Source organism: Scyliorhinus torazame, chromosome 1 (assembly GCF_047496885.1).
Source record: "Scyliorhinus torazame isolate Kashiwa2021f chromosome 1, sScyTor2.1, whole genome shotgun sequence".
Lineage (NCBI taxonomy): Eukaryota > Metazoa > Chordata > Chondrichthyes > Carcharhiniformes > Scyliorhinidae > Scyliorhinus > Scyliorhinus torazame.
This window is the reverse complement of record NC_092707.1, coordinates 379,678,960-379,698,069: the sequence shown is the minus strand read 5'-3', so window position 1 is coordinate 379,698,069 and position 19,110 is coordinate 379,678,960. Positions and strand designations below refer to the sequence as shown.

The window sequence follows — 19,110 nt, the reverse complement described above, 5'->3', positions numbered from 1 at the left end:
ATTTTTTAAAAATTATGAGTACCCAATTCATTTTTTCCAATTAATGGGAAATTTAGCATGGCCAATCCACCTACCCTGCACATCTTTGGGTTCTAGGGACGAAACCCACACACACACACGAGGAGAATGTGCAAACTTCCCACAGACAGTGACCCAGGCCGGGATCGAACCTAGTGGCACGAGGCAGCAGTGCTAACCACTGCACCACCATGCTGTCCAATATGTTAATGTTATGTCTTTTATCAATGAATAAACAAGTTAGCGCAGAATGGTTAGTAAAGTGGGTGAAAGAAATTCCATGCCCTTCTTTGAATATTGTACAACATTTTTAATGCCTCCCTGAACAAGCAGCTGAACTTTCATTAAATATCTTATCTGAGGGAAGGTGGCAATCAGCTGCTTGCTTGATACCAGGCTAGAGCGTCAGCCTAGATTATGAGCGTGTCGAGTTTGAGACTACAAACCTCTACTCGAAAATAACTGTGCTTAGACCCCATCTGGTGTCACTGCATTCAGTTCAGGGCATCACACCATGGCTTGCAGAAGGTGATACGGTGCAGGTTCACTGGATTGATACTGGAGCTAAAGGGGTCAAATTAAGAGAAAGCATTTCCTCTGAAGAAAATATCCTAAACAAGGGAGCAGAACCTTAAAATAGAGTTTGGTTGTTTTGGAGGTGGTGACAAAAAAGGTAGCAGAAATCTGGAACTCTCCCCTATAAAAAGCTGAAGAGTGCCAATTGAAAATTTCAAAACTTGTCAGAGTTCCAGGATGAAGGCGGGCAGATGGAGGCAAGATACAGATGAGCCAAACTGGATGGGAGATGTGTTCAAGAAATTTAATGGCAGATTCTCAGAAGCAAAAGCCTACACACTAAGTCAGGTTGACACAAAAATTGAATATTTTTCCAGACTGTTTCAAAACAATCTCAGGCACAGGGGATCAAATGGGAAAGAGCTTGGAGCCGCATTATGAACTATTGCCCATTATTTTCTACTGCAAAAAATTCAATTTTTACAATTCACCTACCCATGTCATGGAAAGCTTTTAGTGCTTCAGTTGAATCCAAGACTCGCAAAATAAACCACAATAACGGTTCCGATAACTGGCAGGTTGAAAGGGAGCCCTAAAAGATTAAAGGACATTACAAAGAAATTACTGAAAAGTGAAAAACAGAATGTAGTCCTCATTAACACGTCACAGTTTACATGTATTGGTTCTCTCTGCTGAGAAAATGGAACGGTTCACCTTCCCTACTGCTAGATGTTTGTTAATTTTCTGCCATTAATTAGTGGGGGGAGAATGCAGAACAAAAAGGCAGAAATATGCTGCTTGGTATTAATTTTAAGACATTTAAAGCAGAATGAGCATTCCCTATGCCTGCAATAAACACTTGAACAGTTTCATTTCGAACGGGAACACGTGATGAAAAGCTGAAAGCCATCTTCAAAATACAATGATTACTTTCAAAAGTGAGCAGACGACAGTGAACAATCGCCTTCAGATCATGACAATCCCACTCCAATTTCCTCCCTCTCGTCTTGATGGCTCTCATTTCTGCTAACCCCTCTTTCACTCACAAAATGCCTTGGCTGATGGCAGTGGCTAGCTGTCTCCACCAGAGGTCAGCAGTGCAGTGGGGAAAAGAAATTTCGAGCAGAAAATAAAAACCGTGAAATGCAGAAATGGGGATTTGTGTACTCAAAGCACCATCCCCACTAAGATCAGGTCCATTGGTGGGGAGCAGGGGCAGCTACCCCCGAGAACAATGCAGCAGCCAATCGGAATCACACTGGCAGGTGGCCTGAACGTTGTAAGCATACAGTATGAATGAGAGAGAGGGAGATCCGAAAACGAGGCATTGCAGGGCTAAGTGCTGCTGTCTTACATCTTTACTCAAAAGTGATTATCAGCAGTAAATTGGAGGAAATCGTTAGGTGACACTAAGATCAGGTCCATTGGCGGGGGGGGGGGGGGGCTACCCTCGAGCACAAGGGAGCAGACGACACAATCGCCTTCAGATCATGACAATCCCACTCCAATTTCCTCCCTCTCTTCTTGATGGCTCTCATTTCTGCTGTAATATGATTTCATCCATCCCATCAAGTGTGTTTAGCTGTTCACGTGGCAAATCAAAACATAGTGAGCAACACAGTCCTCTGCTCTCTCAATCTGTCAATATAAATTTTCACCAAGCATCTTAGAAAGTATGATGCAGCGGCATATTTGATCAAGACTACAACCATGACGATGAATCCAATTACCTGTCTTCCCATGTATCCACAGGCCATATAGGTGAGAATTGGTTGCAGCATGACCTGTACTGAAGTGGCTTTTTTGCTTAGTGTAGTCAGAATGCCGAAGAGACCATCACCAACTGAAATTGCATCTAAACCACTGTGGAAGTTCTCGTGCTTAGTAAGATGTAATCCACTTGCACCTGATTAGGGAATAAAAAACATAATCGTCGCTGTTGGCTTTTGCAGGTTTTGAGGGAGCAGAATTTATCCAAATAAATTTTAAAACTTTTATTTCATCAATTCGATCCCGATTTGTGTAACACGACAAAAATCTTTTCTCTTCATTTCAAGACATTAAAAATAAACCTGTGCATTAATCAACTTGTAAACAGGGCCACCTACAACATTGTATTTAAAACCTGTTCCTTAATTAACTGTTTTTTGGGGGGAGAAAAAATTCTGCTTCCATTTCCAGGGTAGCCGATAACTGGCTGAATTTAAGCTCAGAGTAGTAAGTGGGAGCCAACCCGTCATCGGCCAGCAGCGGGATCTACTTGTCCCGCCATTGTCAGCGGGGGTTTCCTATTGAAGGCACCCCTCACCGCTAAACCTGCAGCGAGGTGCGTCATCCGATGGGACGAGAAGATCCCGCCAGCGTGAAGAGTCTGAAAATCCCACCCATGGTCTCACCCTTTAGTCACTAAATTCTTTAACAGCCTCACAAGCTCATGCAAAAAGAATCTCCTACTCTGTTCTAAATCTCAGACTCTCAGTCTTATATCTTTGTTCCATCATTCTAGGTAACACAGCCACTCTTCCTATCTACCTTGTAGAATTGGTTCTTCATTTAATTTTTAAACACAAATTACCCTACAACTTCCATTTTGGATTTCTGTCTTTAGCAATGTTCTTGCTTTTGACACCTGTAATCTCGTTTTTTTTTAAAAAACATGTAATTTTTCAATAGTTTCATCATATTTGTATCTCATTTCAAGCAGCATCCCAGTGATTCAATGTTGTACGTACCCTTGGGTTTCCTCAAAATCTTTCTGATTGTGTGGAGTCCAAAACTGCACGTGGTAACACCCAGCTGGAGCAATTACTGTTTGATACAGATTTACCATCACATTCAACTGTGATTTGAACCTCAATATATAGCGGATTATTTCATTAACTTTTTTTAAATGGCCGTATTCATCTGGAATTCTGCTTTTAATATCATGTGCCTCTGCTCTTCAATATCACAACCTCCAAAAGGTTGGATTTATTTTTTTAATCAAAAATTTACCACCTCACATTTACTGAAATTCCGTCAGTCACTTTATTGTTTATACCACCACCGTATCAATATCTCCTTAAAGTTTCTGAGGGTCAAGGGAAACTCTAATTTACATTCCCAGTATTGAATACGTCAACTTTCATAGTTTAAGGTCATACTAATTACTTCCAATGATCTCAGGTTCCACCTCAACAGAGACTTCCCATCAAAGTTCAACGCAACAAAAATATAAACACCTACCTATTATCATTGCCATAGCGTTGCTATTACACTGGCCCAAAGCTGAAAGAATCTGGCTCATGATTTGCTGATTTCCCAGCACCAGATCCGCAATGCAAGTTGTTGCTCCTTGTGTAAAAGAGGTGTTTGTGTTCCCATCTTTACTGCCGGAGACCTTTTCCTCATCAGACACGCTATCGGAGGCACTGCTGGCGACTGGCATTCTGGCACTATACTCTCGGTTACTTGAAAGGGGCAACTGCACCAAAATATTCACCAGCTTTAGCAGATCAAACATGAGTTGATCCCTCGTCGTCTCCCCACATACTGCTTTCGCATCACCTGGACGGATGATATTTGCAAACAATCCACCGAAACAGGCACGGGCACCAACTGAGCTGTCGGAGCCGCTTCGCGATATAACTTTGTCCGAGCAGGTGATGTAATGATGCACCAGGAATGTCACTGACTCGATGACTGCAGAGATTGCGCTGACGGAAACAGATTCAAAGTTTTGCTCCAGTGTAAACTCCAGGAGTTTTACCTGTGCATCCAATGGTCCTTGACCGGTTTGGAATGGGCCTCTGGAAAACATACGATTTGTAATTTTGTTTATTTAAATGATTAAAATGTATCACCATTTTTTATCCGACATGTGCGTTATATACGGTACGAAAGATAACAAATAATATTTTAAAATCAAAGTGGAAACATAAATAGGCAATATATATTTTCACACAAACTGTGCCAGACCTTTTAAACCAACATGGCACTTGCAGCACTTGTCGCCTGAGGTTTAAAAATAGAAACATATATATTTTGATACATCATATATTGAATCTTAACCATGACGTTCTGCATCCAAAAGCATCTACTTTGTCAGCTTGACTAAGTGAAAGCACTCCATCCTCCAAGGCAGAAGATTGAGAGTTCAAGGCTGATCCAGGGATTTCAGCTGGCACCTCAGCGTTGTATTGTTGGACGTGTCATCTTTTAGATCAGACATGAAAACTGAGGTCTAGTCTCTTCATGTGCAGCGTTATTCAAAATGCAAGATATTCTGGCCAATACCTATTCTGCAGCTAATGTTAATTATCTCCCCTGCCCATCTCTCTCACCTCCCCCTAGCCCTCTAACCTTCAGACCTCTCCACTTCTCCAATTCTGAGTTTTTGAGCATTCCCTAAATTTCTCATACTCTTTAACTCTGTATTCTCCTCGACACTCCTTCAAACCCCCTCTTTGGCAACGTTTTTTGTCACCATATCTCATGCGAAGTTTTGTCTGGCAATGCTCCTATGAAGTGCTTATGGGTGGGTTACTACATTACAGACACATGAAAACAAGTTATTAATAATAATGATAATCTTTTATTGTCACAAGTATGAAGTTACTGTGAAAAGCCCCTAGTCACCACATTTCGGCACCTGTTCGCGTAAGCTGGTACGGGAATTGAACCCGTGCTGCTGGCCTTGTTCTGCATTACAAACTGGCTGTCTAGCCCACTGAGCTAAACCAGCCCTTATTATTGTATCATCTGAGTGATGTTGGTGGGACCCTGCTCAGCACAAATTGCATTTGGCTACAACACGCCAGTGACTCCACTTCAAATAATAACACATTGGCCGTGAAGTACTTTGAAATATCCCGAAGAGGACGATACAATAATACAAAAATACAGGTTCTTTCTTTCTTCGGTTTGATGGGGAACAAAACTGGTGGGGAGCAGCAAAGAATTTAAATATTGCCCATAACTAATATTAACTACAAAAACTTACATTCATATAATGCTTTTAATGTGAAGTACTGGGAAAAAAATCCTAAGGCACTTCACAGAAGCATGAAAAGCAAAATTGGGCACCAAGCTGCAAAGTGCTGTCAGCACAGATAACATAGAACATGCAGTGCGGAAGGAAGCCATTCGGCCCATCGAGTCTGCACCAACCCACTTCAAGCCCTCACTTCCACCCTATCCCCGTAACCCAATACCCCTCCTAATCTTTTTTGGATACTAAGGGCAATTTTAGCATGCCCGATCCACCTAACCTGCACGTCTTTGGACTGTGGGAGGAAACCGGAACACCCGGAGGAAACCCACGCAAACTCGGGGAGAACGTGCAGACTCCACACAGACAGTGACCCACGGTGGGAATCGAACCTGGGACCCTGGCGCTGTGAAGCCACAGTGCTAGCCACTTGTGCAACCGTGCTGCCCACAATAACCAAGATCTTGGTCAAAGGGGTTTAGTCTTAAGGTGGGTCTTGTAAGAGGCAGAGGTGGAGCGGTTTGGGTAGGGTATTCCAGAGCTTAGGGCCGAGGAGGCTGAAGACACGATACTAATAGGGCTCCAAATAAAGTCAACAATGCTCAAGAGTCCAGATTTGGAGGAGCGCAGGTAACTTGGAGGGTTACATGGGAACAAGGAGAGTAGGCCATTCAGCCTCTCAAGTCTGCTCTGCCATTTAATAAGATCGTGGCTGATCTGATAGTAACCACAAATCAACGTCTTGCCTACCCCCTGATAACTTATCAAGAATCTATCCACCTTGGTTTTTAAAATATTCAAAGACTCTGCTTCCACCATCTTTTCAGGGAGAGAATTCCAAAGACACTCAAACCCTGAGTGAAGAAATATTCCCTCATCTCTGTTTTAATTGGGCGACCCCTCATTTTTTAACTGTGACCTCTAGTTCTAGATTCTCCCACATCCTCTCCACTTCTATCGTCAAGAACCTTCGGGATCTTATAAGTTTCTATCAAGTCACCTCTTACTCTTCTGAACTCCAGTAGATACAAGCCTAGTCTGTCCAACCCAGCGGGGAATCGAACCTTTCCTCACTAGGCAACCCACCCATTCCAGGTATTATTCTGGTAAACTAAATTTATATTCTACCAAATGCCGTGGCAGGATTTGAACCTATGTTCCCAGAACATTAGCTTGACCTCTAGACTACTAGCCCAATGAAATCACCACTATACTACCGTCTCACACGTTGTGGAGCTGGAAGAGATTATGGAGATGGGAATGGATGAGGCCATGGAGGGTTTTGAAAACAAGGATGAACATTTTAAAAATTGCAACATTGCTTAACCTGGATTCAATGTAGGTCAGCGAGCAGAGCGGTGATGGGTGAATGGGGCTTGGTGTAAGTAAGGACAAAAGAGTTTTGATACCTCAAGTTTACAGGGGATAGAGTATGGGAGGCTGGCCAGGAGTGTATTGGAATAGTCTAATCTGGACGCAACAAAGGCTTAGAGTTTCAGCAGTTGAGCTGAGACAGGGGCAGAGTCAGGTGTGAAATGGCACAGATATCTTGTTGGAGGGTTATCTTTGAGTCAAATATTACATTTGAGAAGTGGATACAATGTCATTTAGCAAAAGCATTCCCTTTATTTTTTATCCTCAGTAGAAAACATCACTGAGGACCTGACACCAGCAACAACTGGGGGACAAACTACTGGGCAGCAAGGGAATAAATTATGCCTAAAATATGGTGAAAATAATGCAGTACAAATTGCAATAAAATGTTTCGATATTATACGCAAAGTTTCCTCACTGTAATGCAGCACACCGAGAAAACATTTCAAATTATTAAATTGGCTATGAGGAGGGGTTGAATAAACTAGGATTGTTTTCACTGGAAAGGCTGGGGCTGAGGGGAGACCTAATAGAGGTCTAAAAAATTATGAGGCATAGACAGAGTGCAATCAGAGGCTTTTACCAAGGGAAGTGGAAGTGCCAATTAAAAGGGGGCACAGGTTAAAGATAAGAGGGGGAAAGTTTAAGGGAGCTGTGCGGGGTTAGTTTTTCCCCACACAGAGTGGTGGGTGCCTGGAACGTGCTGCCAGGGGATGTGGTGGAAGCAGGCACATTAACAACATTTAAGTTGCATCTGGATGGGCACATGAGTAGGGAGGAAATAGAGGGATACAGACCCAGTAAGGGCAGAAGGTTTTGTTTGGAGTTAGGGCATCATGCTCGGCATAGGCTTGGAGGGCCGAAGGGCCTGTTCCTGTGCTGTACTTTTCTTTGTTCTCAAATTCAATGACTAAACTAATTCTAACCAAACATTACCTTGGCTGCACTCTCACCTGAGTCATTATGTTATAGGTTTACATCCCATACTACAGACTTGAGCACATAAACTAGCAGGCACTCACTGCAGTACTGAGGGAGCTATTGCATTTTCAGAGATGTAAATAAAATGATATTATTTGAAGAGCAGGGAGTGCTAGCGCCCCGGTCAGTGTACATTACTCAACCAATATCACTGAAACAGATTATCTGATCGTTTATCTCATTGAGACTTTGCTGTGCACAAATTGGCTGCTGCATTTTCTACATTGTAAAAATGACCATTGTTTAAATACATAATGAGCTGATTAGCACTTTGGGAAGTCATGAAAAGTGCACCATAAATGCAAGCTCTTTATTTATCTGTTGCAGCTAAAGTCAGAATCAGACCCTTTTGAAAGTCAGCAGTAACATTGAGTCTTAAAATCATCGCATCAAAGATTTTCAGCAAGAGGTTTTGTTACCTTTCAGTTGAAAGTATATGGATAAGCTTCAACAGGAATTCACTGAACATCTGAGGATTGGTTGAAGAGAGATGCACCTGGAGGCGAGTGAGAAACTCTTGCATTGCTTGAGTAGCTGTTGGTCCAACCTGAAAGGCAAAAGAGAGGCTAAACCTTTCTGTTAAATGTAATTTGAAATTTGAAATGTCACTTCGTTTATATTCCAAAGCCACATCTACAAAAAGTCAAATTAAATTTCTGCCATAGATGAAGACCACAGTGTGAATGTTCCACCGTGTTTGATATCGACAATTCATGGGTTCAATTTCCAGCCTGCAGATTCTCAGCCAAGGCAACTACAGCAGTGCCAATAGTAGCAAATGGTCATGGTATGATGAGGCGAGGTGAGATGAGGGTAGGAAATCAGCCACACTGTTCCTTCCTCAGATTGTATCTAGCAATCTCTACTAGAAAGTGAGCTTGCTCCCGGGGGTGGTTGCAGAAGATCAAATAGGCTTCGTGAAGGGCAGGTAGCTCGCGAGTAATATAAGACGACTGTTGAATGTGCTGATGAGTCCGTCGAGAGCTCTGGTACCTGAGGTGGTGGTGTTCATGGACACGGAGAAAGCATTTGATCGGGTGGAGTGGCGGTACTTGTTCAAAGTTTTGGGAAGGTTTGGGTAGAGATTTGTGGCATGGGTGCGGTTGCTGTAAGTGGCGCCAAAAGCGAGGGCGAGGACGAATGATATGAGCTCACGAAGCTTTGACTTACACAGGGGTACGAGGCAGGGGTGCCCGCTGCCGCCGCTGCTGTTTACGCTGCCATAGAGCCATTGTCGATGGCTCTCAGGGGGTCGGCAGAGTGACAGGGGATAATGAGGGGACAGAGGGAGCATCGGGTGTCGCTCTATGCCGATGACCTCTTGCTGTATGTTTCGGATCCGTTGAAGAGTATGGGAAGGATTATGGGCCTGTTGGGGAGGTTTGGGGGGTTCTCTGGATACAAGCGGAATGTAGGGAAAAGCGAGGTATTCCCGGTGAATGAGCTGGCACAGCAGGCTAATTTAGGGGGGATGCCATTTATGGTAGTGAGGGATAGGTTTAGGTACTTGGGGATTCGGGCAGCGAGGGAATGGACGGGGCTCCATAAGTGGAACTTAATGAAGCTGGTGGAGGAGGCCAGGGAGGATCTTAAGAGGTGGGATACACTGCACTTAACGTTGGCGGGGAGGGTCCAAGTGGTGAAAATAAATATTCTGCCGAGGTTCTTGTTTATCTTTTAGGCTCTCCCGATCTTTATAACAAAGGCCTTTTTTCGGAAAGTGGACACAATCATCTCTGACTTTGTATGGGCGGGGAAGGTGCAGAGGGTGGGGAGGACCCTGCTACAGAGGCAGAGGCAGCAGGAGGGGTTGGCTTTGCCAAACTTGCTTCATTATTATTGGGCGGCAAATGTGGACAAGGTGCGGCGGTGGTGGGAAGGAGAAGGGGTAGAGTGAGTTAGGATGGAGGAGGAATCTTGTAAGGGGTCTCGTTTGATGGCTATGGTGTCGGCAGCATTGCCAATGGCTCCGAGTTGGTATTCAGGGAGCCCAGTGGTGCAGTCCACGGTGAAGATATGGAATCAGCTGAGGAGGCGTTTTAGGGTGGAAGGATGTCGGTGCTAATGCTGCTGTGCGAGAATCATGGGTTTGAGCCGGTGGGGGGGGGGGGGGGATGGGTAGTGTATACAGGAGGTGGAGGGAAGTGGGGCTGGTCAAGGGGAGGGATTTGTTTTTGGAGGAAGGGTTCGCCAGTCTGGAAGAGCTAAGGGAGAGGGTAGAGCTGCCGAGGGGTAATGAGTTCAGGTATCTACAGGTTAGGGACATTGCACGAAAGATCTGGAAGGGGTTCCCTAGATTGCCGGGATACACCCTGCTGGAGCGACTGCTGCTGCCGGATGTGGAACGGGAGGGAAGAATTGGGGATATATATAAGTGGCTGGGGGAGCAGGGAGGCGAGCGGGTGATGAAGATCAAGGAGAAATGGGAAGCGGAGTTGGGATTGGAGATCAATTGGGGAGTATGGAGTGAGGCACTGTGAAGGGTAAATGGGACCTCCTCTTGTGCAAGGATGAGCCTGATACAGTTTAAGGTAGTGCACAGGGTGCATATGACTCGGGCGAGAATGAGTGGGTTCTTTCAGGAGGTAGCAGATGAGTGTGAGAGGTGTGGGCGGGGGCCAGCGAATCATGCACGCATGTTTTGGGGTTGTGATAAATTGGGAAGATTCTAGGCGGGAGTGTTCGCGGTCTTAGCCAGGATAGTGGAGGAGTGAGTGGACCCGGACCCTTTGGTGGCGATATTTGGGGTTTCAGAGAAGCCGGAGCTCATGGAGAGGTGAAGGCCGATGTCTTGGCCTTCGCCTCTCTGGTTGCACGGCGACAAGTTTTGCTGGAGTGGCGGTTGGCATCGCCACCGGGGGTAGCAGCACAGTTGGGTGACCTGTATGACTTCCTGCGGTTAGAGAAGATAAAGTATGAGTTAAGGGGCTCAGCAGGGGAGTTTGAGAAAAGGTGGGGAATGTTTGTGACCGTGTTTGAGGAGCTGTTCGTCGCAGGGGGGGTAGGTGAAGGTTGGGGGGGGGGGGGGGGGGGGGGGGGGGTAAAAAAAAAAAGGAGAAAAATCTGTACAAACTGTATAGTTGATTCTTGGGAAGAATGTTTCCCGGGGTGTTGATCTGCTGTAACCTACTTTGATACAAGTTTGAATAAAATGCGTTTTTTTTTTAAAAAGTGAGCTAGCGCACATGTTAGGATCAAGCTTGGTTGTGAAGTCTTCCACGAAGAATCTGGTGAAAATTACAATCTTCGCTCATTTACCCATTAGGCAACCTCAATAAGAAAGATGTGGGGGGGGGGGGGGGGGGGGGAGAAAGAGAGAGAGAGAGAGAGAGAGAGAAAAGAGAGAGAAAAGAGAGAGAGAGAGAGAGAGAGAGAGAGAGAGAGAGAGAATGAATTAATTAGAGAAATATCAGAGATAATAGTGAGTAAGAAAATTCCAGCATTCATTTCATTTTTGGTCTACCCTGCTCTTGCCTCGGTGCTCTGTCCTGTAGTAAACACCATCTTCCAAAAGAGGATGCTGTTCTCAAATTGTGCATTTTTAAAGGATGCCCATCATGAATTTTTTGATTATTTGCAAGTGAACAATTCGTGGCATCTAGATATCAAGCTAATTTTGGGGATCCATGGAAAATATTATGACATATTTGATGTTTTGTGGCTGAAATCATTTGAACACTCAACACGCAGGGAGGTAAGATCTCCTTTGAAACCAAGAAAACTCTGCAAGATTTACTGATTATACATTATAACGTGCTTAGAGTGAGGGAGATTGATTCAATGAAAACCCCCCACTAATTTGGTGTTAAATATACACAAGACTTAAATTTAATATGTGGACCAAGTTAAAAAACCTAAGAAATATTAATCGTTGCCACAAAAGGCACTGCAAGAGAATGTCCTGGACCAACCAAGGAAATTAGGCAGTGAGAATATGTGTTAATTTGGAAGTTATCCTCTTTCTTCAACAGTGACAACTAAGAACTGTAGCAGACATTTTCCTAGGTCTACACCCAGGTGTATTTGATCTTTTGGGTGACAAATATCCCCAAACTGGATGACGTGCAGCACACATCTTAGAACATACAGTGCAGAAGGAGGCCATTCGGCCCATCAAGTCTGCACCAACCCCTTAAGCCCTCACTTCCACCATATCCCCGTAACCCAATAACCCCTCCTCACCTTTTTGGTCACTAAGGGCAATTTACCATGGCCAATCCACCTAACCTGTAAGTCTTTCGACTGTGGGAGGAAACCGGAGTACCCGGAGGAAACCCACGCAGACACGGGGAGAATGACCAGACTCCGCACAGACAGTGACCCAGCGGGGAATCAAACCTGGGACTCTGGTGCTGTGAAGCCACAGTGTATCCACTTGTGCTACCATGCTGCCCTCTAAAATCTGTAAAGGATAACACCTGGTTTGACATCTGTAACTCAAATGGAAGGAACATGTTCCAATCCAAGTGTGCACTCTGACCCATGAGAGAGTCTGATAGCTTCTGTACACACCGAGGCTATATAGTGCACCTTGGCCCAGGGAAATCTTTCTTTGTTCCTTGCCGGCTGTATCAGTTGTTTTCAAGACTGGCAACAGCAATGCAGCTCTTTACAAACCACCAGTTCCTACTGTGCTACATAAAGTCCTGCGGTCGTTGTATCTTTTAATTGTAACTTGGTACTACAACAGATGAGCACAAGATTGATCAACGACAATCTATGACTTCCTTGCTTGCTTCCATTAGGATACTTAATCAGCACCTTGGTTTAAAAATTATAATTAAGCTGGCAATCATAGACTGAACTGTTAGGTGTAACTAAATAAGAGCATTCCTACTCCAATTTCACTAATGTCTTCTTGATAAATCATCATTCTCACTGAAAATAGCAGTGTTAAAGTTAACATCTCAAAGCTCAAAAATGGCCAACGTGCTTTTCCCAATCTTCCACACCAACTACTTACCCCCAATAAGTTGAAGTATCAGGTGGCAATATTTCCATTCAGTTCAATAGGATTACAGTAATTTTACCTTGTAATTCTAGAGTTCTTCACACAGAGTATGCGGAACTTGTCCCAGCCCTGGTTACTTTAACTGGACAGGCTCAAACAATTAACTGTTGAATTGCACAATCCAGTATTGTGGCTCATCACACTACCTCTGCACACAGCAGAATCTACTGCCCTGTCAAAAGATCTCAATCAAGCACCATCACCAAACACAAGAACGAACGTTTTTCTTATTGAAACAGTGCAGCCCAAGTACATAATGTAACAATGATTGTGGTGTACAGGTTAGCAACACAGACTCTTGCCTTCAGTTTCAATGATAGGTGTTTTGGGTAACACATTCACACAACATCTATGCTGCCCTGAAATGGCCCCAAGCAGACGTTAAGAATTATCTTTCTGCTGGAGGAAGGAAAAAGTAGACAACAGTCATCGCCAATTAATTCTAGTTTGCCTTTCATCAGCCAATCTCAGAACAGCATTGAAGAAAGCCTGGGGTCAGCTCATCTGCCCCAGCCAAGGACCCACAGATCAGGAAAGCGGAAGAATTAAATTTCACAAGGAAAAGTCCAAAACAAATGAACAAAGCCAAATTAACAGAAATTCTACAGTAAACTAGACAAACAGTGAGGCAGAAATTCAACAATATGGAAAATAAATAATTCAACAATTGTTGCATTGCCACTTGAATACTCAAGCAGATCAGAGAGGTTTCGGGCAAAATAAAAGCAGGAACGATGCCTTGAAATATAGATTTTTTTTTTGCAAATAAATTTCACAAACTATAAAAAATTAAGTACCTGAGGGCTGTGTTGACAAGTGCCATGAGGGCTGGTTCCTGAGAAGAATCTCACTAACACGTGAATCATATTTGGATCAGAGACCATCACCTGCGCTGTGTTTTCTTGCAATACCATACTATTGCTTGGAGCAACTGAAACAGAAATCTAGGCTCAAACAAAGTTGTTGGTGACATTGCCGCCTTTAAAAATAAGGTAAGCATCTCAATCCAATTTATGTACTCTGAATGTTTTCCTTCAGGAACTGGAATTACATTTAATTGAACTCGAAATTAAAATTGAAAGAGAGTAAGTGAGGCATTTACTTAATAAAATAAAGGAAATATCTCCCACAGATTTACATTTGAGGTTTATAAAAGTTCATTCTAATTTACCAATAAGTAAATAATCTATTGCAGATATTTGCAATGCAAATTGGATTAAAACCAACCGAAAACCCTGGAATGCGAAAATGTCCTATTTGAAAAGATCAAATTTAACTTTTTAAGATAGATTTGGTATTTTCTTTTGGTCCCAATCTATCCACTCACCTGTACGTCATTCAACAGAACACCTCTTTCCACGAGGCAACATTTCTGCCACAATTCCTACCATCATGACTTTTGTTTCTTCATCTTGTCCGTGTGTGTGTACTGGTCAACTGGCCTGTCACTCGTATGTATGTTTGACTTAACTAGTGCTGCCATTCTGGCACAGCATGCTTTGAATACTTGTTAAGGTGTGATTCACTTAACTGTCCTACCACAGAAGGAGGTTTTAAAAAATAAATCCTCCCTGATCTCCTTTCAGGCACTGCCTTTTAATTATTTCAACATGGCATTGGAGATTACATTACCCGTTAACTGCTGATGTTCTTTCTGGAAGGAAACATGCTGTCATTACCCTAGTCGGGCCTACATGTGATTCCAGATCCACAGCAATGTGGTTGACTCTTAATGTCCTCTAACTGGCTTACCAAGGCAATCAGTTCAAGGGCAATAAATGCTGGCCCAGCCAATGACGGCCACATTCCAAGAGTGAATAATAAAGAAATCTCTACTCTTTCTTTTATTTCTACAGAATTAGAGGTTAAGGGAAAGACTGAAAGAGCGGCACAGTGGCTAGAACTGCTGCCTCACAGTGCCAGGGACCCGTGCTCGATTCTGGTCTTGGGTGACTGTCTGTGTGGAGGTTACATGTCCTCCCTGTGGCTGCGTGGATTTCCTCCGGGTGCTAGTTTCCTCCCACAGGCCAAAAATGTGATTAGGTGGATTGGCCATGATCAATGCATGGAATTATGGGGATAGGGCGGAGGAGTGGGCCTCGATAGAGTGCTCTTTCAGAGGGACGGCTCGATGAGCCAAATGACCTCCTTCTGCACTGTAGAGATTCTATCGATTGAGCTTCTCATCTGAAATCCTCCACTCTCCTTGTCTTAGCTTTCTATTTCTGTCTGCTCCACTTGTGCCCAGCCCATTTGAGCACAGTCTCAGTTTTCTTTTCAGCAATCATTCAAAAACTGAGGCCACAATTTTAATTTCACACTAACTTGCAGTTGTGTCAAAGCATAAAAATTCATACAGTTCTTCACAGATTGCAAAATGTATTTTAAAATATTCATTCTGAACTTTTAGGATTCCAGTCTCATATTCATAATTTCATATTCCAATTGGAACACCTATTTATGCAATGTAAATTAGGTAAAATAGATTAAATGATTCAATGAATCTTTTTGTGATTATGCTAAATATATACCTTCTTACCAGTGCTAACCGGGGGAATAATCCACCATATATCATAACCCTTCATGATGTTGAAGGCCTCCACCAGGTCTCCTCTGAAGCTTCTTAGCATTAGCCTCCCAAGTCACTCATCACAACTGTAATGCTGACTAATTAACCTAAACTACACCTTTTTCATTGTTTTTACATCCTATATCTACAGCCCAACTACAAACATTCATCATTACTGAGAGATAAGGGTGGAACTCAGATTGTAGCATCTTGCGCCAGGATTAGAGAAGTAGGATGAATAGCTGTACAGTGGACAAGAATACAATCAATTGGTGAGGCTATTATTTAGCTCAAATAGGATCTTCGAGAACAACGAATGGATTGGATTATTGTCACGTGTACCAAGGTACAGTGAAAGGTATTTTTCTGCGAGCAACTCAACAGATCATTGAAAGGGCAGCACGGTGGCACAGTGGTTAGCACTGCTGCCTCATGGCGCAGAGGTCCCAGGTTCGATCCCAGCTCTGCGTCACTGTCCGTGTGGAGTTTGCACATTCTCCCCGTGTCTGCGTGGGTCTTGCCCCCACAACCCAAAGATGTGCAGGCTAGGTGGATTGGCCACACTAAATTGCCCCTTAATTGGAAAACATGAATTGGGTACTCTAAATTTATAATTAAAAAAAAAATTAAATAATAAAATATTTTTTTTAATTTTTTTTTTTTAAAACCAGATCATTGAAGTACATAAAAATAAAAGAAAAAGAAAATACATAATGGGGTAACACAGGGTACACAGTGTAACTACATAAAGTGTAAAGTAGAGAAATGCCAAACGCAAGGGACCACTTACCATTCAGCTGCATGTTTGTCATAAGAGTCAGACTATGCAACACAAGGCACCAGGTCCGCAGCGAGGTGTTTGGGTACCATGCCAACACTGTTAAGAGGCTAGATATTGAAGCTGCCGTTTAAATCAAAAGACATATTTTCAGAAAGGCATTCAAAATTTACTGCACTCAACTTTGCCAACAGACAAAGAATACTTTTAAAAATTACTTCACCCAATTATATATCAGCAAATATAACTCAGCAATTTTTAGCTGCTCGGGAAAATAAACAACCTTTACTTTCTTATACAAGGCAGCTCACCTTGGTTTAAAGGGATTGTTGGTACTCTGCTTGCATTAAATAAAAAAACATCAGCTCCAGCATCTTCATTTCCAACTGAACAAGCATTCATGCTCAATGTAAGCCATAACTGCAATAATGATTCCAACTGAAATAAAATTAAACGCCAATTAAAAAAGGTCAAAATGAAAAATCACAGTCCAAGAACAAAGTGAGATCATTTTGACCCTATACCTGAACATGATGAACCTGGAGCATTGAGAATAGTTTATTGAAGCATGCACTTAGCATTGGGATTGATGGTGGAGGAACAATCAGCTGACTCAGCGAATGCAATCCCCTCAGCATGGAGTCATCAGTTCCAGGAGGAGGTTGAGACACTAGAGCAAATAAATTAAACACGTGAAAACAAGTTATCCATTCAGTGAATTCTTTTGTCATGAAGAAATTGAGCGCATCCTAAACTCGTGACCAGGGCTTCCTAAACTTCTTCCTGCTGTGACCCCATTTTGAGGCTTGAGCATTGCCATGAGGTAAGAGGAGAGTGGGTGTTGGAGAGCTTTTGGGCGGGGGGAGGGGGGGGGGGAAGAGAGAAAGAAGGTTGTTTCAACTGCAGGGTTGTTAAATACACAGCGTCTACCTTTTCACTGGCTTTATTGGAGCAGGAAATGGGCCTCAAAGATCGCTTAGTTAGGTCATTCCCAACATTTAAAAAACACGTGGATTTAAAGGAGCCTGAGCTCATGGCAGACACTGCACCAAAATTCTGTGCCTGTTTGGGAAGCCCTGCTCAAGACAGTCCCCACTTCTCTCCACAATGAAACACAATGAAACTCTACATCTACCACTGTACTCTGCGCTACTTGTGCAGCTGGGTCACACTGCAGGTCAGCAATAATTACACTAGAATTAACAGCAGATTGCAATTGCACCACAAATAATTTACTACCCAAGTCCCATCATTCATTTAGTCTGAGGCTTGATTGCATTCCAAAATAAATGTGACACAGCTTCCTAGATGGATTCTCACCCTTGCAAGACTTTAGTGCACACTGCAATCTCCGGAGTTAAAAAGCCACATTTGTGAAGTGCATCAGCATGCTCAAAAATATAATCTTCTGACAAAAAGGTGCTTCACAGTTTTCCCAAATGGCAATTGCCCCCCAAAAAATTGCAATTGTTTAAAGCAGAGTTTCATTGGTACATGGATTGTCTTCTCCACTTAAGCGATGAACCTGAAGAAACTTCTATAATGAGAAGCAATTCTCATATGGTATTTAAATAAAATGCAGATATACTTGCAACTTGGCATTGGTGCAAAACAGTTTTCAGTGCACAGAAGCACAAAAGTGCAATGATAACTCAAGCCAGTTTCTGATCAGACTCCAAGACTTGAGCAGCATGCAACATACCAACTCACAATCATGTGATACGGTTATATCATAGTAATGTTTAAAATTTTACCTACAACCTTTTTAATGTTTAAAAGCTACCTATTCAGAAAAAAAATTGCTGTGCATGCATCCAAGCATACAGATTGAAGGTTAAACTCAGTGCAAGTTGTAGCAATAGGCAGCATTACCACCTCACACTTCAGAGTCAGACTGATGATAGCTGCAGCCTATGATGGGTACCAGGACAAAGGTATACTTAGAACAAGCCACAAAGTTATACCACTTTGTGTACCAGTTTACCATCTACAACAAAAGAAATGCAACACCGTTCATGCATCAGGCTGAGTTCTGAAAGTCTACAACTGTGACAGAATTAGATAACGTAAATTAAAACCAAAAATGGGTATGGAGGTTTTCAGTAGTTTCAACTGATGTCAGGAAGCACTGCCTTATACAAAAGATAGTTAAAGTCTGAAACACACTCTCCCAAAAAGCGGTTGCCATGACATCAATTGAAAGTTTGAGATTGATGAATTTTGCAAGAAAGAGTATTAAGGGATTTGGAACCAAATGGGGTTGAAGTACAGATCAGCCATGATCTAACTGAATGGCAAATCAGGCTCAAGGAGCCAAATGCGTACTCCTTTTCTTATGTTCCTACAATTTAACTCTGCTCCAGAGATTTGAGCATCTCTCCATCCATCTACCTGTAGGTGATGTATTAGTGAGAGCCTGAAGAATAGAATCAGCTTCCAGTGTAGCCATCATCTTCAACATAAGCTCAGCTTGCTGCTCCAAACCAACCTCCAGACGGGCATCCAGCGCTGCACCACAAACAGAACCAAGGAAAGTTACTTTCTTTTTCTGCTAGCTTGCAGCATAAAATTGTAAAAAGAAATTACTTGTGGAGCATACAAACCTTGTGAGACAGAAACAGATACACTTTGAGATCCATTCTTTTCGCTGGTGGGAGGTGGTTTTGGCATCTGAATTCCAACGCCGCCAACGTAAGGATTGTAACTGTATGTCCCGTAGTCAGTACCCCAATAGTCGTACCAAGTACTGCTAATCGGCTTTCGTGAATAAAAAAAATAACATTGAATAACAATATTAATTTGTTTAATACGCATTTCGCCATTTCCAACATTTTACTCAAAACAATAGCATAATTCACAAATCTACAGAATTTTTTTAATTTAAAGAGTTAAAA

The 19,110-nt window shown here is 42.8% G+C and overlaps 1 protein-coding gene across 5 annotated transcripts in view; it reads right to left on the bottom strand.

The window, feature by feature from the left end:
- The window catches only part of birc6 (baculoviral IAP repeat containing 6), a 371,663-nt gene that overhangs the window by 168,123 nt on the left and 184,430 nt on the right, over window positions 1-19,110 (bottom strand). For all 5 annotated transcript variants that reach the window (XM_072512201.1, XM_072512210.1, XM_072512218.1 and 2 more), the window contains 10 exons: window positions 18,820-18,973; window positions 18,608-18,724; window positions 16,741-16,886; window positions 16,528-16,654; window positions 16,229-16,339; window positions 13,667-13,800; window positions 8,278-8,405; window positions 3,760-4,322; window positions 2,265-2,440; window positions 1,030-1,126 (listed from right to left, as the gene is read on the bottom strand). In XM_072512201.1, the coding sequence (XP_072368302.1) occupies window positions 1,030-1,126; window positions 2,265-2,440; window positions 3,760-4,322; window positions 8,278-8,405; window positions 13,667-13,800; window positions 16,229-16,339; window positions 16,528-16,654; window positions 16,741-16,886; window positions 18,608-18,724; window positions 18,820-18,973 (1,753 nt within the window). The remainder of the gene's footprint in view (window positions 1-1,029; window positions 1,127-2,264; window positions 2,441-3,759; window positions 4,323-8,277; window positions 8,406-13,666; window positions 13,801-16,228; window positions 16,340-16,527; window positions 16,655-16,740; window positions 16,887-18,607; window positions 18,725-18,819; window positions 18,974-19,110) is intronic.